A 22791-nucleotide genomic window follows, 5' to 3' on the forward strand; every position below is an offset into this window, starting at 1 on the left:
TTTTGTGCATAATTCTCCACAATTAAGACATATTTATAAAAAAACAGAGCATACATAACATCATAAAAGGTGACTCTGAATGTGTTATTAATAACTTAGATTTGCCTTGAGCTTATAAATAGTTCTCTTCACAGTTTATGTTCTTCACTTATTTTTTAATAACAATAAAACAAGGCAATAAAGACAGTCAATTTAATAAGGCTTTGACTATGGGCAGTCAACAGTGAAAATAAGCAAAAATGTAAAACTGGCCAACAAAATACTTAGGTCAACCAACAATATTAGGGGAATGTGAAGCTTACAAATATATCAAGCTATAGCTATAGAATCTGTAACATAAAGAAGCATAACAAACAACAAAACAAAAATATTTTATTTATCTTGTTTTGTTCTTATACAAAAAATTCTAACTAGCTAGCAAATGTCCAAATAATAAAACCTTCTGAACAAAATATGTAATGATTAAAACCCTGTTGCTACACAGCATACAAGTCCTGTTTTAATTTACTGCATCAGGTTTTTTACAATTAAGCCAGGATGCATGCATGCCGGCAGATTTCCTTCTTTAGATTGCGCAAAATTGCAGTATCAAAAATATCATTTTCAGACACTGACACATTATAAGTGGGTTGTTATTCCAAAACTATATATAGATTAAACTTTTTAACAATATTTTTAGAAGTAGTTTGATATTTTGATACGCAAATGAAACTTGTATTACATTTTTCTTTAAATTTAAACTTATGGTATTACTTGGTTGGGAGAAAAGTTTTGTTTGCTGCAGAAAGCTTGCTGATTCGGGTTGTCCACTTCTGAATTATATCCATAACAATATTTTTATTTTTTTTAAACCGAAAAATTTAATTAAGCCTTTGCTCCTTTCGATGTACAAACACTACAGTCTACAGAAATTTGTGAAATTTTATAGCCAGCATGTATAGCACAAGTTAGACCTTAGAAAATTTGTAGTTAAGTTGTTTATAAAAAGTATACCCTGCACCCTGTTTTTAATATTTTTAAATTTAGAGCATGTCACACTATGGCTTAAGTGAACTGTCATTTGCTGTTTTAGGGAATGACTAAAGCTGTATAAAAACATTTATTCCTTACTAAAACAAACTAGGACTGCAAGAATGAATCATAAAATATAATATAATAAAATTAGAAACTGTCCTATTAGATTTGGACTGAATGGCTTCTATTAGCGAAAACTTCACATGTATGTAAATCTTATGTCAATTTTTTTCCTTATGAAATTGTCTACAAAGTAACATTGAAACAAGGCTAGCTGTGTAAGATTTTTACTACGCCACATACACAGTCAAACATGTACAGTCAAACCTTTATAGCTATGAAAGATGGTTGCACTATATATACATGTGGCAATCAACATTTAGGATAGTTGCCACATTTCGCAGTTGCTCAGTTATGCAAATGCATCTGGTCAGCAATTTATTATGTAAAACTTGAATATGACAAAGCTATGCGCTGTAAAACCAAAGGTAAAAGTGCAACTTTTTTTTAACAAATTGACACTAAATTGTATCTTAAGCAAACTAAGAGCCGTTATATTAGAGTAAAATTGAATATATAATTTATTTTTACAAAATATACACAAAATTAGTTACCCCAATAAAAGTCTATTATGAATTTCAGTATATAGAGCCATTACGGGGTTATAATTGAATTACCACACCACGGACAACATTATCAATTTAGGTAAGGTAACTTTGAGTTTTAGGTGGCAGCATGTGAATATAAAGACAACCACTATCCTAACAGACCACCACAGGATTTAAAGCAATCAAGTTAAAAAAATAAAATTATGTGAACATTGACATGTCATCCAAATTTAGTAACCTTACTAATAGCTAGCAAATCCAGAGTAGCTATCCAACTAGCTAACAAAATTTAAATTAGCTAACTAGCTATATACATAAAAAGGTTCTTTAAAAGGGGAAAAAGGTAGAGGAGGGGAAGGGATACTAAGTCCCCAGAGCATTTAATTTGTCGCGAGTGGAAATTCTTTCCCTGTTTCTCCTTGCCAGTCAGTTCGCCCTGTTGAATTTTTATTCGTACTTTGCCGGAGAACCGACTTTGGCGCCCCCTACCCGTACTGGGCGTATTTCAAAAAGTTAAATTTAGCACTCGCAGTGGGCGGTGTGGAGGTGAACCGTTATTTCCTTCGGAAATGCACTATTTTTATACGTTTTATAGACCACGTGGGAGTGTTTGTTGAATATGTATGTGAACTTGACGAGCCTTTTTTATCAAAAGCGTAAAAAATATGGGCGGTAAAAATGATCAAGTTCAAAGGCCATGTTTACGTTACTTACAGTTTCCATCATTCTCCTTCCTGTGGACACAACCTAAAGTTATTTTGGAAACAAAAAAATAAAACTGTATGATATAGGCAAAGAGCAGTGTTTTTATTCGATTTTTGGCTCGATTGTTCACACTGGACGAGCAGTAAATTAAAAACACTCCACTAAAATAAAAATGTTTATTTTAGAGTTCTTTCCAAAATATTGGCAAGAGAGTTTAAAATATGTCTTGATTAAACAAATACAAATTTATGTCATCTCATGTTTCTTAAAACAACTGCAAGTAAGTAAAACTTCTACATCAATATATGTTTTGGCAACATCTTATAAGTGACGGTTTCAGGTGACGACCAACGATGACAATCTTACATAACAACAGATTAAACAATTATGACTTCATTTTCGGATTTGTTTAAAACTTTTGATTGCACGCACATCAAGTAATTAGTATTAAACCCAGGGTCACTAACGCTGTCTGCAGAAGAGATTAAAAATACTGATATTTTTCACGACTTGAATAAAAAGAGTTTATTTCGCGCGCTAAGCTACACAAAACCGAAAGACAAAGTGATGCACATAACCTTGTTCTCAGGGCTCTTTATCTGTCTTGTCGTCCTAATTTACAGAAAAAAACAAAGAGTAGTGCGAACCAAGTTTATGGTGCATGTACATGGTGCGAAATACTTTTGTTATACCAGTAGGTTAGAAGAGGTGAAATTTTTTGTTCATATTGTTTATTTTTTTAATAGTTATAATATCCCCCGAGAGAAAGCTTTCACAATGTTTCGCTGTGCATATGTTCTACGAGAAAACACAGTGTGATCTGGCTTGACATAAAATAGTTTTGTACGCGAAAAAAAGTTTATCTGGACGCATCAAAAAGTTTTCCGACGTAAAATTAGACAAAATGACTTCGAAGTTATATTCTTTTGTTATATTAGCGTACTGGTTCAACTATGTATGGACATATCAAAAAGGCTCAGTTATCGGAAAACGTAAGGAATTTTTTTCTCTTTGACGTCTTATGTAATTAAGATTGATTATAGTATTGTTGCTTGTATGTTAATCTTCATGATTCTCTCACATCAAATTAAAACTTTTTAACCCACTTTTTGAATACAAGCAAACACTGCACTACATTTTTATAAATAGAATCTGATAAAGACGTTCCAGTGATGAAGACTGTTGTCTTTATAACAGAAAACGTCGACCCAAACTGAAAATATTTAAACATGGGAATTGCAAAAGAAAATTTACGTCTTAAGTGCCACAACCGACGGCCCGGTTATTATACATATCACCGATGATGTAGAAAAGCCCTGGAGACAAAGTAAATGGAACTATAAAAATTTATTTATTTGTGCAGAATTTAACACTCTTTAATAAACAGACAGAGCCGTAACGAAACTCCATTTCCGATTATCTTCTTGCGAAAATCGGAAATGTGTCGCTGCTTGGCATGATGGTGGCAATAAAGCTTGTCGTTTTGTAACCTAAATAGCGTTTTTAGGCCAAAGTTGGCCAAAAAAATGAAAAGGCTTTGTTTTACGAAAAAAATTGGCATAGTAAACAAAATTAGCATCTGAAAATGAAGGTCACGTCAAAGCCTTAATTTTTCGTCATCTTGAAGCTAAAATTGGTCTAGAAAGTAAAAATGCTAGCTTTGCTTCCAACAAAATTTGCCACAGTAACAAAAAAAAGCCACTGCATACTAAAATTTTGAAGGTTTACCAGTTTTCGTAGACATTAGGTGCGCTGGCAGAAATAGATGTAAAAACAAACCAACTATTTTTAAACATTGGCGATAATTATAATTCAAATTAATGACTTATAACCCTGTCGAAACTTATAGTCATATTTTGACTAAACAAGGTTGACCGTGCAAAAGCTAACAAATCATTTTAAAACGCGATATGTTTTCTTCTTTCTTTTATACATAGGTTGCAACTACCGTTATACATTCAAGCAACACTTATTTAACAGCCCAGGTTACCCATCGTTCTATCCAAATAATGCAACTTGTCTTTGGAAAATTGTTGCGAAAGAAGGCTGGCACGTTCAACTTACTATTATTGATCTTAACATCGAAAATTCTAAACACTGCGGATTTGATTCTGTCACCATTTACGACGGAGAGGGCGAAACAGCGATACCAATAAAAAAGTTATGTGGCGTCATACCTCCAGAAGCCGTGCGCAGTGTTAGCAACATCGTCACTATATTGATGACATCAGATGAGACGGTAAATGGCAAAGGCTTTCGAATAAAATATAAAATGGTTCCAGGTAAGATAAGGTAGCGTTTCCTCGTAGCAGTGTCCAGGTAACCTAGCTATATTTCTTAGGGTTCTTTTTTCTATTTCATTATTATATTAAGACTAGTTGTCAACCCGTGGAAAAATCCATGGGGTGTTTTTAAATTATACGCTATTTTGTGTGCCCGTTGTACGACACATTTCTTGCGAAGAGACAGACAAAATACGGCTATTACTGTAGACAAAAAAAAAAAATAATTTTCACAATTTCATGCCATTGGTTCCGCGAGTAGAAAATTTCACGTTTTTTCGATCTTTAATGAAATTTGTGAAATTAAGAAAATTGGAAATATGGATACCCAAGAAATTTTGAATCAATAATTATTTATAAGAATACCTCTCTACCCCTTTTTAGGCTTACTCCAAAGACAAAATCGCAATTTTTCTTTATTCTATTCGCGGAGATAGTGTAGTGGTAGCACATTCGACTTGCAATCATAAGGTTTCAGGTTCGAGTCCCCACTCCGGCGCACTTTAAATGCAGTGTTGTCAGCCCATTTGGTGCCATCTACTGACCGCTAACTGGCTTGTGTGGCAGGCAAGCAACTTAGAGCAATGCCATACGTATCTCTGGCGGTAATGTAACATAGTTACAGTCGGAGGGGAGAAAGAGCCAACCGTTAGGATGGAATCCCCAAGGACGTTAACACTTCCCGTTACTTACTTACTAAAAGCTTAAGTTTCGGAACATCTCACATCACAAAACACGCCCAAGTTTCTTTCGCAAAATTACAGATATTTCTTGAATTGCTAAGTTTTTTTGTACTATTTTTTTTACACTATTTCCTTTTTTGGTTGCACCTGTAGAATAAGCACAACTATTTTTAATCTTTTACAACTTGAAATGAGAAAAATTGCATGAAATTAAATAAAAAATAAAATAATACTTATAAAAATGGAAAACAAAAATTCACTCTCAAAGGTTTTTTCCGCAAAAAAGGTGTAAAAACACGGCCTTTCGTGAAAGTTCTGCCCTAAATCTTGCGGTTTTTTCCCCGCGAAGGCACACCCCCCTAAAAGGATGGAATAAGGCTATAAAACTTTTGCAGGTTGCAGGAAAACATACTCTTCCTCAACATCATCCGATATCATAACATCGCCCGGTTATCCATTTGCATATCCCGACGGTACCTATTGCACCTACCACATTGCTGGAAATGAGGGGCAGAATATTAAAATATCGATTTTGGATTTCCAACTGGAGGAGAAACAGTACTACGGTATGAATGTTGAAACTGAAAGAACTAAAGTTTTCTTAAGAATTTATCCTCTGTACTATGGTTTTAACAATCACCTTGTTTAGAATGCTTCGATCATTTATCAATATTTACGGTGCCGGAACAAGAACCAGAAAGACTAATTGGTCAATTCTGTGGAAAGTCAATCCCCAACTCTACTTTTTGTGTCAAAGATACTAGCGTGAACATCAGATTTGTTACAGATGATGACGTACATTATCGCGGCTTTAGGTTGAAGTTTGAAATTACAGGTAAAACAGGGGTTTCCAGCTTTTTTATGCCATATTAAAGTCATTTATGTTAAAAGCTTCTAATCATTGTGTGTGCAGTTAGCAGCAGTCTAACCATGGGATATAACAAAGTATTGAATACAACCTTGTCCTCAATGCTCCCAATGTAAAAAACCCTAAAACGTTTCAGGACGAGGTTGTATCGTACATTATATCTCTATGGTCTAACAATCTTTGCCAATTTTTACGTTTAGATGAGGCATGCAAAGAACAAAAAACAGAAGAAATTGTCAATTTATCTAGTGTCATATACATGGACAATATTGCATTATTTAACGCTCTGTTGGACGAGGAGCTAAGCAACACGAGGAGACAGGTCACAGTTACTTCGACAGATTCGACGAAGAAGAGGGAAGAAGAACAAGTACAATTAGGACGTGGAATGAAAGGAGAAACAGGTATATTAATGGGAAAACATAGTGACGTAACAAAAGTAACTAGTAACCGAAAAAAAGCAGAAAGTGTATACACAAGAAAAACTATGGTGTCAAAAGAACACAAGATTAAACAAAATTCAGTTTCTCAGGTAGGGAGAAATTCTGCAGAAGGATATGCTCATCAATTAATAGGTAAAATCACAAAGTCCTCTGATCTTGTTAATCAATATTACATAAGCAGAAATGAGAAACAGGTACCAATAAATTCACTCGATGTTTCAGTGCAAGGATCCCTGTCATTGGTTCGTAACGTAAAGTTAACAACCATTCAATCTGAACCACTTTCACACGAGTTCACGCATGGCGAAGTAACGTCACAGAAAATCAGAACATCACGCCGATCTAAAACGTTGAAATTTGCACCACAAACCGATATATCCGCCAAAACGTCACAGCAAACCGATATATCTACCAAAATGTCGTCACAAACCGATATATCTACCAAAAAGTCACAACAAACCAGAATGTCCACTAAAATGACACAGCAAACCAGAACTTCGGCTAAAATGTCCCCAGTATCACAAGAGATCGAGATATCAACAATATCACAACAAACTAGAATGTCCACAATGAAACAACAAACCAGGATGTCCTTAATATCACAAACTAAAATGTTCACTAAAACGTCCACAACGTCACAAGAGACCAAGATATCCACAATATTACAACCAAACAAAATGTCCACAATGTCACAACAAACCAGAATGTCTTCTAAAACGTCCACAGTGTCACAAGAGACCAAGATATCCACAATATTACAACCAAACAAAATGTCCACAATGTCACAACAAACCAGAATGTCGTCTAAAACGTCCACAGTGTCACAAGAGACCAAGACATCCACAATATTACAACCAAACAAAATGTCCACAATGTCACAACAAACCAGAATGTCGTCTAAAACGTCCACAGTGTCACAAGAGACCAAGACATCCACAATATTACAACCAACCAAAATGTCTACAATGAAACAACAAACCAGAATGTCGTCTAAAACGTCCACAGTGTCACAAGAGACCAAGACATCCACAATATTACAACCAATCACAATGTCCACGATGTCACAACAAACCATAATGTTGCCTAAAACGTCCACAGTGTCACAAGAGACCAAGATATCCACAATATTACAACAAACCAGGATGTCCACAATGACGCAACAGACCAGAATATTCACAATATCACAAGAAACCAGAACATCCACAATGTCACAAGAAACTAAATTATCTACCAAAATGTCACAAGAAACCAAAATGTCCATCAGAACACCACAAAAAACTAAATTATCCACTGAGAAACCTCAATCAAAAATGTCACCAAACATCACCACAACAGGTTTCTTAAACACGCAAATACAAAAGCCAGCAATTTTACCTTTACCATCCATCGCAGCATCCACTTTACGAACATCATTTATACTGTCCCCATCCTACCATATTTTGGAAGTGGAAACATCAAAAACATCTCTGCTGCAATCGTTACATAGTACAGTAGATAAAAGTCAAATCGTGACTCTACCTTCTGTTTCTCGCGTGCTAAAATATGGAAATGCAAAATCTACGGTAAGAAAAACAGAATTTGTTGTCAAATCGCAAATCAACGTAAAAAGCATCAACACAAAATCAGCACACATTAGCCGCCTTTCGAATCGTCCAATATGTTTGAAAGGTGACAGTAGTTACAGTGGAACAAAATCATTACCTCCCAGTATGTTCTCACAGGTAACATCATCGGGACATTCGTCACTCACATACAAAAGTACAATTACTTGGAAAGAATCCAAGCTTACTGACACCTATGCAGTTTCCAGTAAAAATCAGCCAGAATCGTTTTACCACAGAAGAATGTCATCTAAGGTTACCAGAGCAACAAAACAAGTACCCTCAGTTGCAACTCGGAATTTACCGTGCAGAAGATGTAAGTGTTTCGAATTGTATTTCTTTTATTTTGATTTATATTATTTTGAGAATTTGTATTTTTACCACCCGCCTTTTTTAGATCTTTCAATCGAAGTTGCTGAAGGAAACGTACCACTGGCACCTCTTGTATCTAAGGAAAGGTTAAAGCTGCAAGAGATATTAAAACTAACAATACAATCAATATGGGAAGTTGGATGGCCACATGAAGGAGCATTAGGACAAATAGGTAAAATGGATTCCCATTCTTTCTACGAAAATAAAGTCTTTTTTTCCTCAGGTATATATCTACAAAAACAAAAACGTCTATGAAAATTTTACTGAGCAAACTTAAAATCTAGCTGTTTGATTTAGGTATCATGCACTACGGAACACTGCTACACACTCGACATCAAAACTGGCTGCTTTACGTACGTGGGAGACGACGCAAACATTTTCATTTGCTTGAACTTACTGAGATGGAAATAAAACAAAATAATGTCAACAAATTACGAAAGCTGAATACACGAACTGCTAAATCAACTATCGGAACATTTTTGTTGAAAATACCAACAACGGTGAGAATGAAAATGAAATATTGTTGAACACTTTGTAACAGATACATGGATATGCGAATAATTTATTTAAAAATAATATATACAATAATACCAGTATGATAGCATCAACATTTAGTAGAACTCAATTTTACTTTTTAAATTTGCTGATTTTATTGAACATGTTTCCACGTTTAAATGAATGCAAGAAAATTCGAATAACAAAAATATAAACTAAAGAATAATAATAAAAAAAAATACGTTTACAGTGTCTAATGTCATGTGTTTGTAGTCTTCTCGACAGCAACGAGGATTCCTAAGGACTTCTTAAAAGTAACTACACTCTTAACAGTGTTTTCTAGGCTTCTTAAGGGTCAGTGTTTAGATGTTAAGAAAATTTCCCAAACCATGCAACATTTTAAACATTTACCTAAATACATTTTTTTACAGAACAATTTTAAAAATCGATGGCCACCCTGATACCAGAGATTTTTTTTTAAAAACCCTCAGCTTTATTATAGAATAACCTAATACCCATAATTTTCGCGACTTATCTTTTTGCGCCCTTAACTTTTTGCGCAGAATTAATTTTTATTATTGCTAAGGTCTATTTATAACGTTTTGGCGGAAATTTATATTTTTCTTTTTTGACTTTAAGCACCCAAATGCGCAAAAATAAGTCTAGTTCGTACAATATTTATTTTCGCTCGGAACTTCTGCGCAAAAATTAAAGGTCGCAAAAATAAGGCGATTAAGGTTTTGTACTTAAAATGTAATATATTTAAAAACGTGAAAATAAATTAATGCATATCTACTTCAAACTAACATCATTAAGTTCAGAATAATCCACTCCTAAAGAAGTTGATTTTCGTAAAATAAAATCATTCCTCCATTAACGCAATTAACAAAAGAAACCTTCATTTGACAATTGTATTAGGAGGTGGCTTATAACGAAGATGTGGGCAATCAACAAAAGTTCATGATTGTGAAAGTCCGGTGGAATACCTTGTGTTAGTTAAAACACAAATTTATTACCAGAAAGTTCTGCCCCACCGCTAGAACTGCCACAAGGTCCATTTCCGGATCCACCAAAAGAGTCGTCATCTTCGGTCGGTCTTTTTGGAAAAGTAAATAAATTTCTTCTTCTTCTTCCCTCAAATTTTCTTTCCTAAAATTTAAATTACTTAAACTATAAATCATCAATTCAGTTGTTAAATGACATGATAAATGCTAATTGAGTTATTTGAAACAATAAGAAGGTGCACATGGTAAAAACTAATAAAAAATTCAAACCTACTTCTAAATACTTCAAATTGTCTGCCCATACCAAATCTTGCAAAACGGCAGGCAAATCCTTCACATCCTTGTTTTCTTCTACATTAAATTTCTCATATATGCAAACATAAGGAGTATCTCTAGGAAAGGTATGCCCAAGACTATCCAGAAAGTCCACACGTGCGCGAGTAATACGACTGTCATTCATAAGAAACCAATTTGGCGAGTTATCACTTGAATATTCACAACAGTAACAATAGTAATGTCCATTATCAGATGAGAGGCCTGAATGAACAATTACAGACTTCAATCTGTAGTTATCATTGCTTTGGCAACCTGATGTCACAGTGAAAGCTCTACCAGCATTTCCTGGACTGTTACTTGTCTGTTTATCTATTGATGAATCGTTCGAGGGAAGTCGTTCATGTACGCACACTTCACAACCACTACAGATAGTGAAATTCAGTGGATATTGAAGAGTAGTTAAAATCTTACTTCTTTTTTGTGTCTGTATGTTAAAAGTAAATCTTTTCAAAGTCAAAATTAAATATTTAGGAAGTTTCTCCATTTCCAAGTATTTACGTGCGCTCTGTAAAGATGCACACTTTTCACAAAAATATTTATTGTTCTCACTTAACTCTTCCGGTAGGAAATACGAATTTAGCATGTCGACTAATGTAATATTCTCGTCACGTGACGTAGTCTCCATGCTAGCTGAAATACTGACACTCGGCTCTTGCGAAAATTCCATGTTAATTTCCTGCGTTTCCGTATCCATCTTGACATGCATTTTCTGATTTATGCTCTCCGAAGAATCTCCTCCTTTGAGTGTACACACTCCACCTGGTGATGTTTCTGAAGAAGGGGATTGAAATGATAATGGCAAATCATTGAAAGTCTCTTTCCTCAACGACAGAGTACGACAGTTTAAACACTCAACTGTTGCATTCAACTCGCCTGTACACCAATCGTTTATTTTATCCGGACTTTCAGAACTTTCTTGCTGTAATTTGTCCAATAGGTGTTTTAAATATTCTGAGCAATCTTGTTGAGACCCTTCGAGAAACCACGATGGACGAGATACTTTGTAAAATTCTTTAGGAGCTATTGCAGGTCTCTGAAAAATAAACTTGTGGTTAAACAATGGCAAAACAAACAAGCAATGATCAAAAGAGGAACATTGCGGAATGAAAAAAACGTTAACTCTGTAACAAAAATTATTCTAAATTTACTTAACCTATATCTGACAAAAACCAGCAGAAAATATCAACATATAAAATGCATTAAAAAATACTGATTTTCTTACAAGTATTAAATTTCGCAGAGCAGAAAATGTTGAGATTGCGCGATTTTTGATAAAATTTGCTGACAACCTAAATTTTAAATCCGCAAAAAACGTAGTCGCTAAATTGAATATCTATAAGATAGTAAAGAGGACCAGATAAATAAATAAATGATTTAGATCAAGATCTGAGTGCTGAAGAGGAATATAATTGTTTTACCTCGGATGCGTGCAATAAAGCGAACACGTGTTGAAGATTTCTCGAAGTTGTTTGACCTACTGCTGCATATGTATTCGACAAAACCTCTTTCTTAATACTATAAAGGCAATTAAAAACGAAGATTGAAATTCAAGACAATTTAACATAAAGAAAAAAATGACTGTCACTTTGTACTGTTCAGGTCAACTACGTGTAGAGGACCTAACAGAGTAAATTGGAGAAGAATTATGAAAAAAAATTAGTAACACATAGTGTTAAACATACTATGGTAGATTAAAAAGAGCCTGGAGAACACTATTCATATAACACGTATTGCCAAGATTCTCAAGCCCAATTTTGCCAGTATCTGATTTTACTTGTTCAAAATGAAGATCTAAACATTCCGCTCTTGGAATGGCGAAACTTGCATTTAACCAAGCTCTCATATTTTCTTCACTTGGTTTCGGATAACCCTAAAAATAAATATTGGAATAATTACTTAAATTGAACATTTCTATTTAAGGTTTCTTACTTGCGAAAACAACAAACTTGAACACATTATACATTTATGCAAAACAACAATAAAAATAAGTGTTTTAAAAAGTAAATACAGACCTCTACAGCAGCCAACAAAGGTGAATAAACATCAGGATATCCGGGAAAATGAAACATAAGTGTATGTATCAACTCCACTAAAATTTTGGATGTTGAATTAGAATCTGCGCTCAACTTTAAATGCTTCAGAAGACGAGGAAATATTACCGCTGCCTACAAAATATAACATCCACATTAATTTTGGATAAAAGTAGTAATATTTTGAAGGATGCAAACTGACAATCAATAAAAATTGTCCATAGTCTAAATTTTGCAACATGAATTAACAATGAGAATCATTGCAGATTAAAGGAAGGGTTTATATAAAAAGTGAAGTTCATACAACAGTAAAAGCGAAATTCCAATTCTATCAAGAAAATCATTTTAAAACTGAAAGTTATGCAAATTTTTTAAATGAAAACAAACAAGAATAATGATGAAACTTAGTGCCGAGGATATTCTATTTTTGCATCATTTAAAAGTTACCTGGCAGTTTTTTATGAAAAGTGAGTGATTTTTCTAATCAGAAAAGAACTGTGCAAATAAAAGAAATGTTTGCGTCAGCAAAATTAATAATTTTTTTTTTTTTGGGGGGGGAGAAGAATTAAAAAAAACTGTTATCATATTTTAAACCTAAAAATGAAAGTCTGTTGACCATATTCGAGCTGTTTTTAAACTTGTCATACTCATAAAAGTAATGGCTAATTTGAGATTAGCATCTTGGTTTACACACCTGATGGAATGGTTCAGGCGAGTGTAAATAGCTGATCAACATGAATGTTAACACCGACACAGCTCCTTTCCTCATTACTGGGAAGAACATCATGTTACATATCTATAAAAATATGTACAAATAATTTGTACCAATTAAAATACATCACTCTTTGTCTGATTTTGGCTGACTGGTATGACCGTATTTTTTTAGCAATTTTATTTTGTGCCGGCTTTTCACTGATTTTTTCTTGTTATTTTAAAGGATTAAGAAATAAGATAGAAACGTTTGATATTAAGTCTTGATATTTTCAAATTAAAAATTGTGCTATGAGGACAATTTCTTACCTTTATTCACATCTTATGCATATTTTTTTCGTTCCTATTTTAATATATATATAACATATATATTAAAATAGGAAAAAAAACATATAGTATTTTTTTGCACAAACAATGAGAATGTGTGAAAACAAATTATCTATAAATCTTACTTGTTTGATCTTGCTGTCCACGACAGAAAATAAGCATTCAAATTTTCGATATTTAATTAGATACTTCATAAAATTGATCACCCAATCATCAACTGGTAGTGTGTCATTAGGGAAGCAAATCCAATCAACCATATGTCCAAGGGTTGCAGTAAGAGGCTCATTTGAAACAGCTGTCATCATTAACCCTTCCATATCTGCTTCAAGTACATTCAATTTCAATGATGGAAGTACACACGCAAGCGAAATAGATGGATGTTTGTCCTTACGGGATAATAATTTAAAAAGATAGCCTGCAGCATGTCTCATGAGTTTTTCATTGTGATGAATACACATCAAAAAGAAACCAGAAACAACCTTTAGATGTTTTTCAGTTGGTGATAAGTCTGTACCAGCTGTGTTCTGGAAAATATAAGGACTGCTGCTGATAACTGTAATTATCGTTTTAGTTACTTCAATTTTCGATTCAAATTCCATCTGTTCTGGAAGAAAAAAATGGTTTTCCAACAAAAACTCACAGCAAAGTGACAAACATTCTAAATCTTCACATTGAGTAAGTGTTGAGAATAAATACGTTTTTAACATTTCTTTTATTGGTGATTTAGAAATATCATAAAATGCACTGACTGTCTTGATACAACACCTTAAAGTTTTTAGTATCAACGTTTTTTCCTCACATTTTAATTTTGAACTTGACTTTTGTAAAATTTCTTTGTTAAGGTATTGAAATGCAACGTCCATATGGTGTTTCATCCAATTTTTCAATACTATAGACACAAGATCAATTTCATCTTTAGAAGAATTGGGTTGCACCAAAATATCCAAGCTAGTTTTCATAATGTTAATGCATATTTCTTCATCCGTATTTGTAGCAGCAGCTGTAGATATCCGCGACACAACCGCTTTTTTAACTGCAGCTGGATGGTCAGACTTAATAACACCATGCAATATTTTATCCATTATTGTTTTAATAAAATGATATGGTTGATATTAAGTAAGCTAAATGAAACAATAGAAACTTGCATATAACAGTTAAATACATTTCAGTACAGTTAAATACATGCAATGAATATAGCAATAGGGTGTCTCAGCATGCTGATGCCAGTGGCGGGGATCTCTCGATAAAACCATACACATAATCACATGATCTAAGGTGACCATAAAAAAATTAAAAATGGCAGCATGCTGTAAACAAAAAACAAGGCAGGAAGAAGAGGGCAAAATTAATTACAGAGTTTTACCTAATAGCAACCACACTTAAAACAGGGATGCATCGCATTATTAACGTAACATAACTTTGCCTATGGAATATATATTTATAATAATGAAGTTTAAGAAGTATATTTTAAGCTCCAAAGTTACGAAATATTTTATTGAAGAACCAGTTATTTATCCAAATTTAGCATGTTTGAAGTTATTTTAGGAAGTTACCTGATGATACAGAATGTTGTGCTCAATATAAATATAATTTCCTTATGAATAAATAAAAAGTTGTGATGACTGAGTTTTCATTACCTATACTATATGTGACCGCAATAAGAAAATAAACTAAAATTTATACGTATAAATTCATAAAACTGTAAAATATTATTCAAAATTACATTCTGGCTGTCAAAATAACAAATGAACTCTATACAATCAAAAACTTTAATGTACTTGAATTAATTTTATCAATGCTTTTTTAACAATAAAGAGAATCGTATTTCCATGACTGAATTGCCTAAATACCAAAACCTAATATTGACTCAACAGAGAACCTAAATTGATGCATCTTATAATTTGGCAGTTTTACACAGGTGTGGTAGAATTATTGGTATACTTGAACATTCGAAGAAAAAATATCAAAATCAGTATTCATTAATAAAATATGTCTACATAAAAATAAAAACATATGATAAAAAGTTATGGAAGTTTTGCAATCTTTTTTGTTTCAAACAATGCATCTGCTATTAAAAACTGGTACCACATATATGATAATGGTATTGTGAACATATGCCATAATGAATGACCATCAAAAATAAACCATATAGGCGTGAAATCTATTATTTCTAAAGTAGCAAAAACTAAGGTTCCACCCATTGTTAACGCACACTTCCAAACATATCGTCTTTCAGTCCAATTCTTTGCACACCAGATTAACCATATGCTAATGTTGATTGCTCCTACACCCATTAAAAATTTTGCATTATACCCATAATCAAAATGCACAAATGCCATATGGTATATATGGTGAGAGAATATTATTAACAAAATTATTCCAAAAAGATAGACTTTGGCATCACTCGTTTTTCCAGCAATTCTGGCAAAACATGTATATATTGATAATGCAATAATACCTGCTGCACTAAAATAATCAAATTTCTCTGTCCAATAGAAATCTCTTGTATGGAATACTGTTGCACAAATCCAGCCGATCATATTAATATTAAATTGCATTTTGGTTAAGGAGTAAAATTCGTAATTCTTGTTTACAAATTTTTGGTATTGCAGCCAACCAAATATCTGTGCAATGCAGTGAAGAAATGAAAATAAAGCAGAGGCTGGCTCCTGAATACCAAAGAAACGAGTCAAGGGCCATTTTCCAAAATACTGTAGAACTGGCTGATTAAATTTTATTCTCTCCTTTGTTACATTCATCATACAGCCATACTCACAATCACTTTTGTGATTCCATAGTAGCCCCTGCAACTGCCAAGATAGAATAACCTTCTCCTTATTTCGGAAACTAGTACATTTTTCAACACATATCTGAAAATAAATATCTTTATCGCCACTTGAAGCTAAAATTTCTTTGTAAAATGAAAACACTAGATAAATACAAAATGTCAATATGAAGGTCCTCATGACACAAAAGGCACATATATAATTTGTTCTTTCTTTTAGAAGCAATGGTGTACTTTTTTCCTATGTGTAAATACAATTCTTCTTCTAAAAAATTTATTTAAAGTATGAATATAATATGGAAAATAAAACAATAATACTGTAAATTATTTTTTCGCAAGCCCTACCCTATTCTCCTTAAAAAATGGTGTCTCTATGCAGATATATATATTAGTACAAAAAACCATCCTGATCAACACAATAAAATTTAAGTATTTACTACATAATTACATTATATATATATATCATAATTTCCAGAATTGCACTTGAAATCTTTAAAGTGGATTTTCAATACAAAATGCAAATCCATACTGGATCTAAATTAGAAGCACACATGCCCACTTTACAAACAGCCACCTCTCAGATTTTGCTCAAACTTTAAGGTAAGATGATATCAACCTAAATATCTCTGCAGATATTACTCTACAAACAACAATTCTGAACTTAGGAGGTTAACAATGAAAATAGTGATAAAATAATAATACTACTTTAAAAGTATCTCTGAAAATTCACAAAATGAAAGTTCTTATTGGTCAACTTTAAAATGAAAAATTACATCTTTGTAACCTGCAAAGATTTGGGCCGTTTTTGTATTTATTTCACTTTTTCTAGTATCACATAATTTAATACATATAATTAGATCTACAAATGGCAGTAAGTTTTAAGTTTGGCAGAACAAGATGGCCACAAAAATTGTTACCATACGACAATGACACCTTTGGCAAATATAAGACATTTATCATTGGTGGTACTGATCGTATAACTTAGCGTATTTGACACAATCCAAGGGCTTTAAAAATTTAAAATGGACATTTTTGTGTAACTCTTAGGTTGCTTGGTCCATAGGTGAGTACTTTGTGCACATCCAAACCAGTTAGGTACATGGGTGTATGCCATTTGTGCACCTAACCATGCATCTCAATATCAGTTGTATTAAATTGCATTTGTAACAAAGCAAGGGGGGAATTGTAATGAATTAAATTCTGAATCACCATTTCTCTGTAAAACATGCCATGATATTCAGGGAATTCCACGAAGAAAACAACACGCGTGCTACACATCGCACGCGTAAATATATTTTAGAAAATTTGCGTGTGCGTTTTTTCGATTTTTTTCCTGGTTTATTTCACGCTTATCAGTCCCGTGAGTGTTCTTTAAGTGGTGTAAAAGTGCTAAATATATTAACAAAACACCTTGGTTCGTTGTAGGAAGTAATTTATAATAGGTTAAATACCATATAATTAAATTTAAACAGTGGACGAAGAGACGCTGACACATGCCACACGTTGCACTTACTGCAATGGTCTGCCATTTTGTTTGTAGTGCTATTTATCCCAAACCTTGTTCCCAGGGTTATATTTTCTCCGTAGGTTATCTATTATCTATAAAAATGGTAAAAATGGGAGTCATTTTTTATTTATTGAGGTTTCAAGTTTTGTTTGCTAGCTTTTGGGAGACGGCTTGTTTGGAATAGTTTAAAGTTATTTCTAGATTTAAAGTTGTTCTTTAGATTTTTAAAAGTAAAACAAGTATGTTATGCTCTTTTATACAATTACGAATTTTAAAATAAAATGTTCAACATACATTTAATTTCACACAGGCAGAAAAAAAACACTGCGTTTAATTAACGTTTTTAAAAAAAATGTATTAACTACGCTGTAGAAAATCAACTTTTATAATTCCTTCGTTAATTTTTTTTATTTTACGCAAGTAAAGAGCGTAATTAGCGCGTGCGATGAATGGCACGCCTGAATAGCTGTTGCACATGTGTGGGCGCGTGCGCGTGCGATCGCACGCATCTCATGGAATTCCCTGATATTCCTGTTAAAAACCTGTTCATGCATGTGAACCTGCATGGTTCAAAAACAAGACTATAGATAGATAGATCGATGTGCATATTTTACATGGCTAGGCTAACAAATATCGAGGAATATACCCTGTCTATCATATGCATGAGATGAGCATTGCCACATCAAACAATTAACAACACTGACCAAGGAAATATTATATGTTATTATTACGTTATTCTTAAAGTTATTGCCTTCTTATAGCAGTCTTTAAAACATTGGTAAGCAATGTTTTAAAGATTTTTAAGCAATTTAGCAATGTTGTCCAACTTATGCAAAATACGCACATTTCCATATCTGATTAAGCAGTCATTACAAGATAAGATCATCCTGTTGTCAATGTCTTTTTGCAGGAATGGTCCTCATAATTGTATGCTGCATTCAACGCAAGGTCTCACTGGGGATTTGTATAATACACAAAAGTTCTTCTTGGTTTCGCAAATGTTTGTTTGACAAAACCTAAGGTTCTGTTTGCTTTTGATACAGCTTCTGCACATTGCTTACTAAAACTCAAAGTTGCATCATCACCGCAGCTCTGGAGACATTTCTTTTAGTACAGAAGGATACTGTTGTCAGGGCCTTGTGACTTGTTTGGAAACAATGCTTTCAGTTTGTTAAAGACAATTGTTATTTCAATAGACTCGTTTTGTATTTTTAAAATACATTTGGCAAAGGTCAGGAAGCTCTGTCAATAATTCATGTGTAAAAAAAGCAAGGCAAAGTATTCATTGAACGTATTAGCAGTTTAAAATGATTGTGGATAATGTTACTATCTAAGTCCTGCACAGGCTCTATTGTAATGCTTTGGGTTCTTTTTTAATGTTTTTTGCTAATTTTTGCTAATGATATTTTAGCATGTTTTATTTCCTTAATAGCTCTGTTCAGTGTTGTTTTAAATTAAACATAGTCTTGATAATCTCTCGAATTGCTATAGACCCTCTGCTCTGCATCATGTAGTATTTCCATCATTGCAACCACCGAAAAAGAAAGTTGGACCAAATGCTGGCACTGGGAGTAATTAGTAAGGTAGAACAACTGAATAAATGCTGCCACCCCTTTTTCTAGTAGTAGTAGTAGTATTTATTTGCTTCTATATAGATTGTACAGTATGGTGGTTTGCAACACATCATTCAGTAAGAGACAGAGTATAGGCTGATAACATATGAGTCAGGTGGTTGTAAGACACAGATAGATTACTTTTTGGTTAGAAAGTCAGACAAGAAAGTGGTGAAGGACGTGAAAGTTATATCGGGGGAAAAGTGTGTTTCCCAGCATAGGTTGCTGGTTTGTGATATTATCTTGAAGAGTGTCAGAGAAGCCAAGGGAAAGTACAGGCTCCGTCGAAAAGTCTGGAAGCTGAAGGAAGAGATTGTAGCAAGACAATTTAGTGCAAAAGTTCAGCAGTTAGCCTATAATAGTCAATGTGATAGTGACAATGTTGAAAGTACTTGGACTACTTTGAAGAATTGTCTTCTAGAAGCTTCTGATGATACCTGTGGGTGGACGAAAGGACCAGCTAGACATAGACAGACCTGGTGGTGGAATAATGAGGTTGACCAGTGTATAAAGGAAAAGAGGAAACTTTGGAAAGAGTGGAAGTCAGGTGGTAGTAAAAATATTTACTTAGAAGCTAAGCGTCGGGCTCGTACAGCAGTGTATAAGGCAAAATCAGAAGCAGAGAGAAACAGATTTGCAGATGTGTTAAGAAGGGAAGACCAGCGCAATGAGGTATTCAAGATAGCAAAGCAAATGAAGAAGACTAATCAAGATATTGTAGGTGAGAAGTGTATACGTAATGATGAAGGTGTTTTGGCTAGCACAGAGGAGGAGAAAAGGGTAGCTTGGAAGAATCATTATCAGAGGTTGCTTAACACTGAGTTTGATTGGGACGAGGATAATTTGTCTGATGATGATGTCGTAGAAGGGCCAGCCATGCAGATCAAGACAGAATGGGTAGTGGAGGCTATTAGGAAAATGAAGATTGGCAAGGCTGCAGGAGTATCAGGTATTGTTGCAGAGATGGTAAAAGCATCTGGATATATTGAAGTTGAGCTTATTACAAGTCTTGCTAACCAGATTATAAAGGATGGTGCTATTCCGAGTGAGTGGCAGTCGAGTGTAATAGTGAATTGTTTCAAGGGCAAGGGTGATGCATTAGAAAGGGGTAACTATAGAGGTTTGAAGTTGGTTGATCAAGTAATAAAAGTTATTGAAAGAGTGATTGATAAGTTACTTAGAGAAAGCATTGATATAGATAAGATGCAATTTGGTTTTGTTCCAGGGCGTGGCACTACAGATGCAATATTTTTACTCAGACAGCTTCAGGAAAAGTATTTAGGAAAGAGAAAGAATCTCTATTTTGCCTTTGTAGATTTAGAGAAAGCTTTTGATAGAGTGCCACGTAAAGTTATTTGGTGGGCTATGAGAAAATTAGGTGTGGATGAGTGGCTAGTTACGATGGTTCAGTCTATGTACAGCAATGCTAGAAGTCGTGTCAGGATTAACGATTCACTTAGTGATGAATTTAGTGTAAATGTTGGTGTACATCAGGGTTCTGTACTTAGTCCTTTGTTGTTTATTCTAGTCTTAGAAGCGCTGTCGATGGAGTTCAGAACAGGTTGCCCATGGGAGTTATTGTATGCAGATGATTTGGTTCTCATAGCAGAGTCGATGGAAGAATTAGTTGAAAAGTTTGAGAAGTGGAAGAAAGGACTAGAAGAGAAAGGGCTGAAAGTAAACACAGCAAAGTCTAAAGTCATGATAAGTAGCATTGCAGCCAAGTGTGACCCTGTAGTTGGAAAGTGGCCTTGTGGAGTTTGCAGGAAAGGGGTTGGTAGTAACTCAATTTTTTGTCAGACTTGCAAGCATTGGGTACATAAGAAGTGCAGTAGTATTAGTGGAAGGTTAAGAGCTGGCATACAGTTTGTATGCAAGCGTTGCAAAGGTGAGATTATAGAGAATGAAGTATTTCCAGCTTTAATGATGTACAACAGTGGCTCCTTAGAGATAGTTAAGAACTTCTGTTACTTAGGTGATATGTTGGGAAGTGAAGGGGGTGTTGGAAGAAGTGTTACTTGCAGGATAGGTTCTGCTTGGAAAAAGTTTAGAGAGTTACTTCCTTTATTGACTAGCAGAGTCCTGTCAATTGAGGTAAGAGCAAATTTGTTCAGTGAGACTGTAAGTGCATGAGAGGTGGAATGCTTACTTCGAAATCCGAACTGTTTGTTACTAATTATGTTATGATTATTTAGGAAGGATGTTAATCTAGAATGTAAAAGTTTTTCACAAATTTTATCTATGTTGGAAGAGATATCAACATGTAGTTAGTGACTTCAAAAGGGGAACCTTTGTTTTTGAAGATGGGGACTACTTTAACTAATTTTAGTGCATTTGGGAAAATACCTGTTTCCAAAGAGAGATTAAATATATCTGATTATTCAATATTTTATTTGGAATACTATTTGGTCAAGTTGCCTTGTTTGGATCCAAAGATTTTATTATTTTTATTACCTCATGTTTCTTTATTGGAGAAAAAATAGCAGAATGGTTGTTAAGAAAATGTTTAAAAGTATTATTAGAGCGTGGGATATGTTGTCTTATTTTGTCTGCTATGGTAGTGAAATAATTATTGAATGTGTTACTTAATATGTTAGGATCAGTCTCAAGCTGATTATTAATGTTTAAAGAGATTTTAGGATGAGTTTCCTTATTCCTTTCCACACTGACTTAGAGTTATTAATATTTTGGTCAAAGAACTTTTTATAGTAATTAGTTTTACCTATACGTAAAAGATTGACAATTTGATTTCTGTAGGATTTATACTGATTATGATAAGTATATATCTTTAAAAGTCTTATTTTTAGCTTTAATAAACAATTTCTGGTAAAAAGGAGGCTCTTAACAGAATTAACAAAGATAAATAGTTAAATGCCATTCCAGGATAATGGATACAGGATACTGGTAGCTACAACTAGACAAAGAGAGCCAGAAGATTCTCTAAAATGCTGCAACTTTACATGAAAATATGCTACTAGCCATATACTAAAAAGTTTTAGCCATAATTTGACTCTTTTCACCTAAAGTCTGCATTTTATTGGCTTGCAAGAGAAAATTTCATAAAAATGCAAACTTAAAACCCGTAATAAAAAATAAAATTCTTTGCATGATGGTGTTTGGCCTAACTTCCTTTAAGGTCTGTTTGCCACCAAATTTGATGGCAAACATACCTTAAAGGAAGCTAGCTAGCTAGAGAAACAAGGTCAAGCAAAATCAACCCATTAGTTCCATGAAGTGATTTTGACTACAAACCTTTTTAATTTCTGTTTTCAACCATTTGTTGTTCAGTTTTGGGTTTTTATGATTCTTTTTCTCGACTCCATGTTTTGCTGATTCAGCGTACACTCTCCGGTGCTCTCCATTATTAAAAATACAAGAAGCCCTGGGGGCTCTAAGAATTTCCACGC

The 22791-nt window shown here is 33.8% G+C and overlaps 3 protein-coding genes across 3 annotated transcripts; 1 reads left to right on the top strand and 2 right to left on the bottom strand.

The window, feature by feature from the left end:
• Positions 1–676: 676 nt before the first annotated feature.
• LOC130654330 (uncharacterized) lies at positions 677–9215 on the top strand. Its single transcript, XM_057456891.1, has 7 exons — positions 677–3319; positions 4265–4609; positions 5688–5858; positions 5942–6127; positions 6361–8520; positions 8602–8748; positions 8874–9215. The coding sequence occupies exons 1-7, from the start codon at positions 3232–3234 to the stop codon at positions 9101–9103; spliced, it is 3327 nt and encodes a 1108-aa protein (XP_057312874.1). The 5' UTR covers positions 677–3231; the 3' UTR covers positions 9104–9215.
• Positions 9080–22725, bottom strand: LOC130654332 (ubiquitin carboxyl-terminal hydrolase 35-like). Its single transcript, XM_057456892.1, has 8 exons — positions 22637–22725; positions 13605–14600; positions 13136–13237; positions 12424–12576; positions 12094–12281; positions 11830–11926; positions 10350–11444; positions 9080–10220 (listed from the first exon to the last, which is right to left on the bottom strand). Exons 2-8 carry the CDS (start codon positions 14559–14561, stop codon positions 10068–10070), a joined length of 2745 nt encoding a protein of 914 aa, XP_057312875.1. The 5' UTR covers positions 14562–14600; positions 22637–22725; the 3' UTR covers positions 9080–10067.
• LOC130654334 (post-GPI attachment to proteins factor 3-like) lies at positions 15443–19513 on the bottom strand. The gene has a single exon (XM_057456894.1). It carries the CDS (start codon positions 16443–16445, stop codon positions 15504–15506), a length of 942 nt encoding a protein of 313 aa, XP_057312877.1. The 5' UTR covers positions 16446–19513; the 3' UTR covers positions 15443–15503.
• Positions 22726–22791: the final 66 nt, after the last annotated feature.

Source organism: Hydractinia symbiolongicarpus, chromosome 8 (genome assembly GCF_029227915.1).
Source record: "Hydractinia symbiolongicarpus strain clone_291-10 chromosome 8, HSymV2.1, whole genome shotgun sequence".
NCBI classification, from domain to species: Eukaryota; Metazoa; Cnidaria; class Hydrozoa; order Anthoathecata; family Hydractiniidae; genus Hydractinia; species Hydractinia symbiolongicarpus.

Excerpts from the sequence above, each read along its gene's own strand:
- LOC130654332 (XM_057456892.1), bottom strand. The coding sequence starts at position 14,561 with ATGGATAAAATATTGCATGGTGTTATTAAGTCTGACCATCCAGCTGCA. Across the intron at positions 11,445-11,829 it reads CTTTATTGCACGCATCCGAG|AGACCTGCAATAGCTCCTAA; the intron begins GTAAAACAATTA and ends TTTATTTTTCAG. Across the intron at positions 10,221-10,349 it reads ACAATTTGAAGTATTTAGAA|GAAAGAAAATTTGAGGGAAG; the intron begins GTAGGTTTGAAT and ends TTTAAATTTTAG.
- LOC130654334 (XM_057456894.1), bottom strand. The coding sequence starts at position 16,445 with ATGAGGACCTTCATATTGACATTTTGTATTTATCTAGTGTTTTCATTT.
- LOC130654330 (XM_057456891.1), top strand. The coding sequence starts at position 3,232 with ATGACTTCGAAGTTATATTCTTTTGTTATATTAGCGTACTGGTTCAAC. Across the intron at positions 3,320-4,264 it reads AGGCTCAGTTATCGGAAAAC|GTTGCAACTACCGTTATACA; the intron begins GTAAGGAATTTT and ends TTTTATACATAG. Across the intron at positions 4,610-5,687 it reads AAAATATAAAATGGTTCCAG|GTTGCAGGAAAACATACTCT; the intron begins GTAAGATAAGGT and ends AAACTTTTGCAG.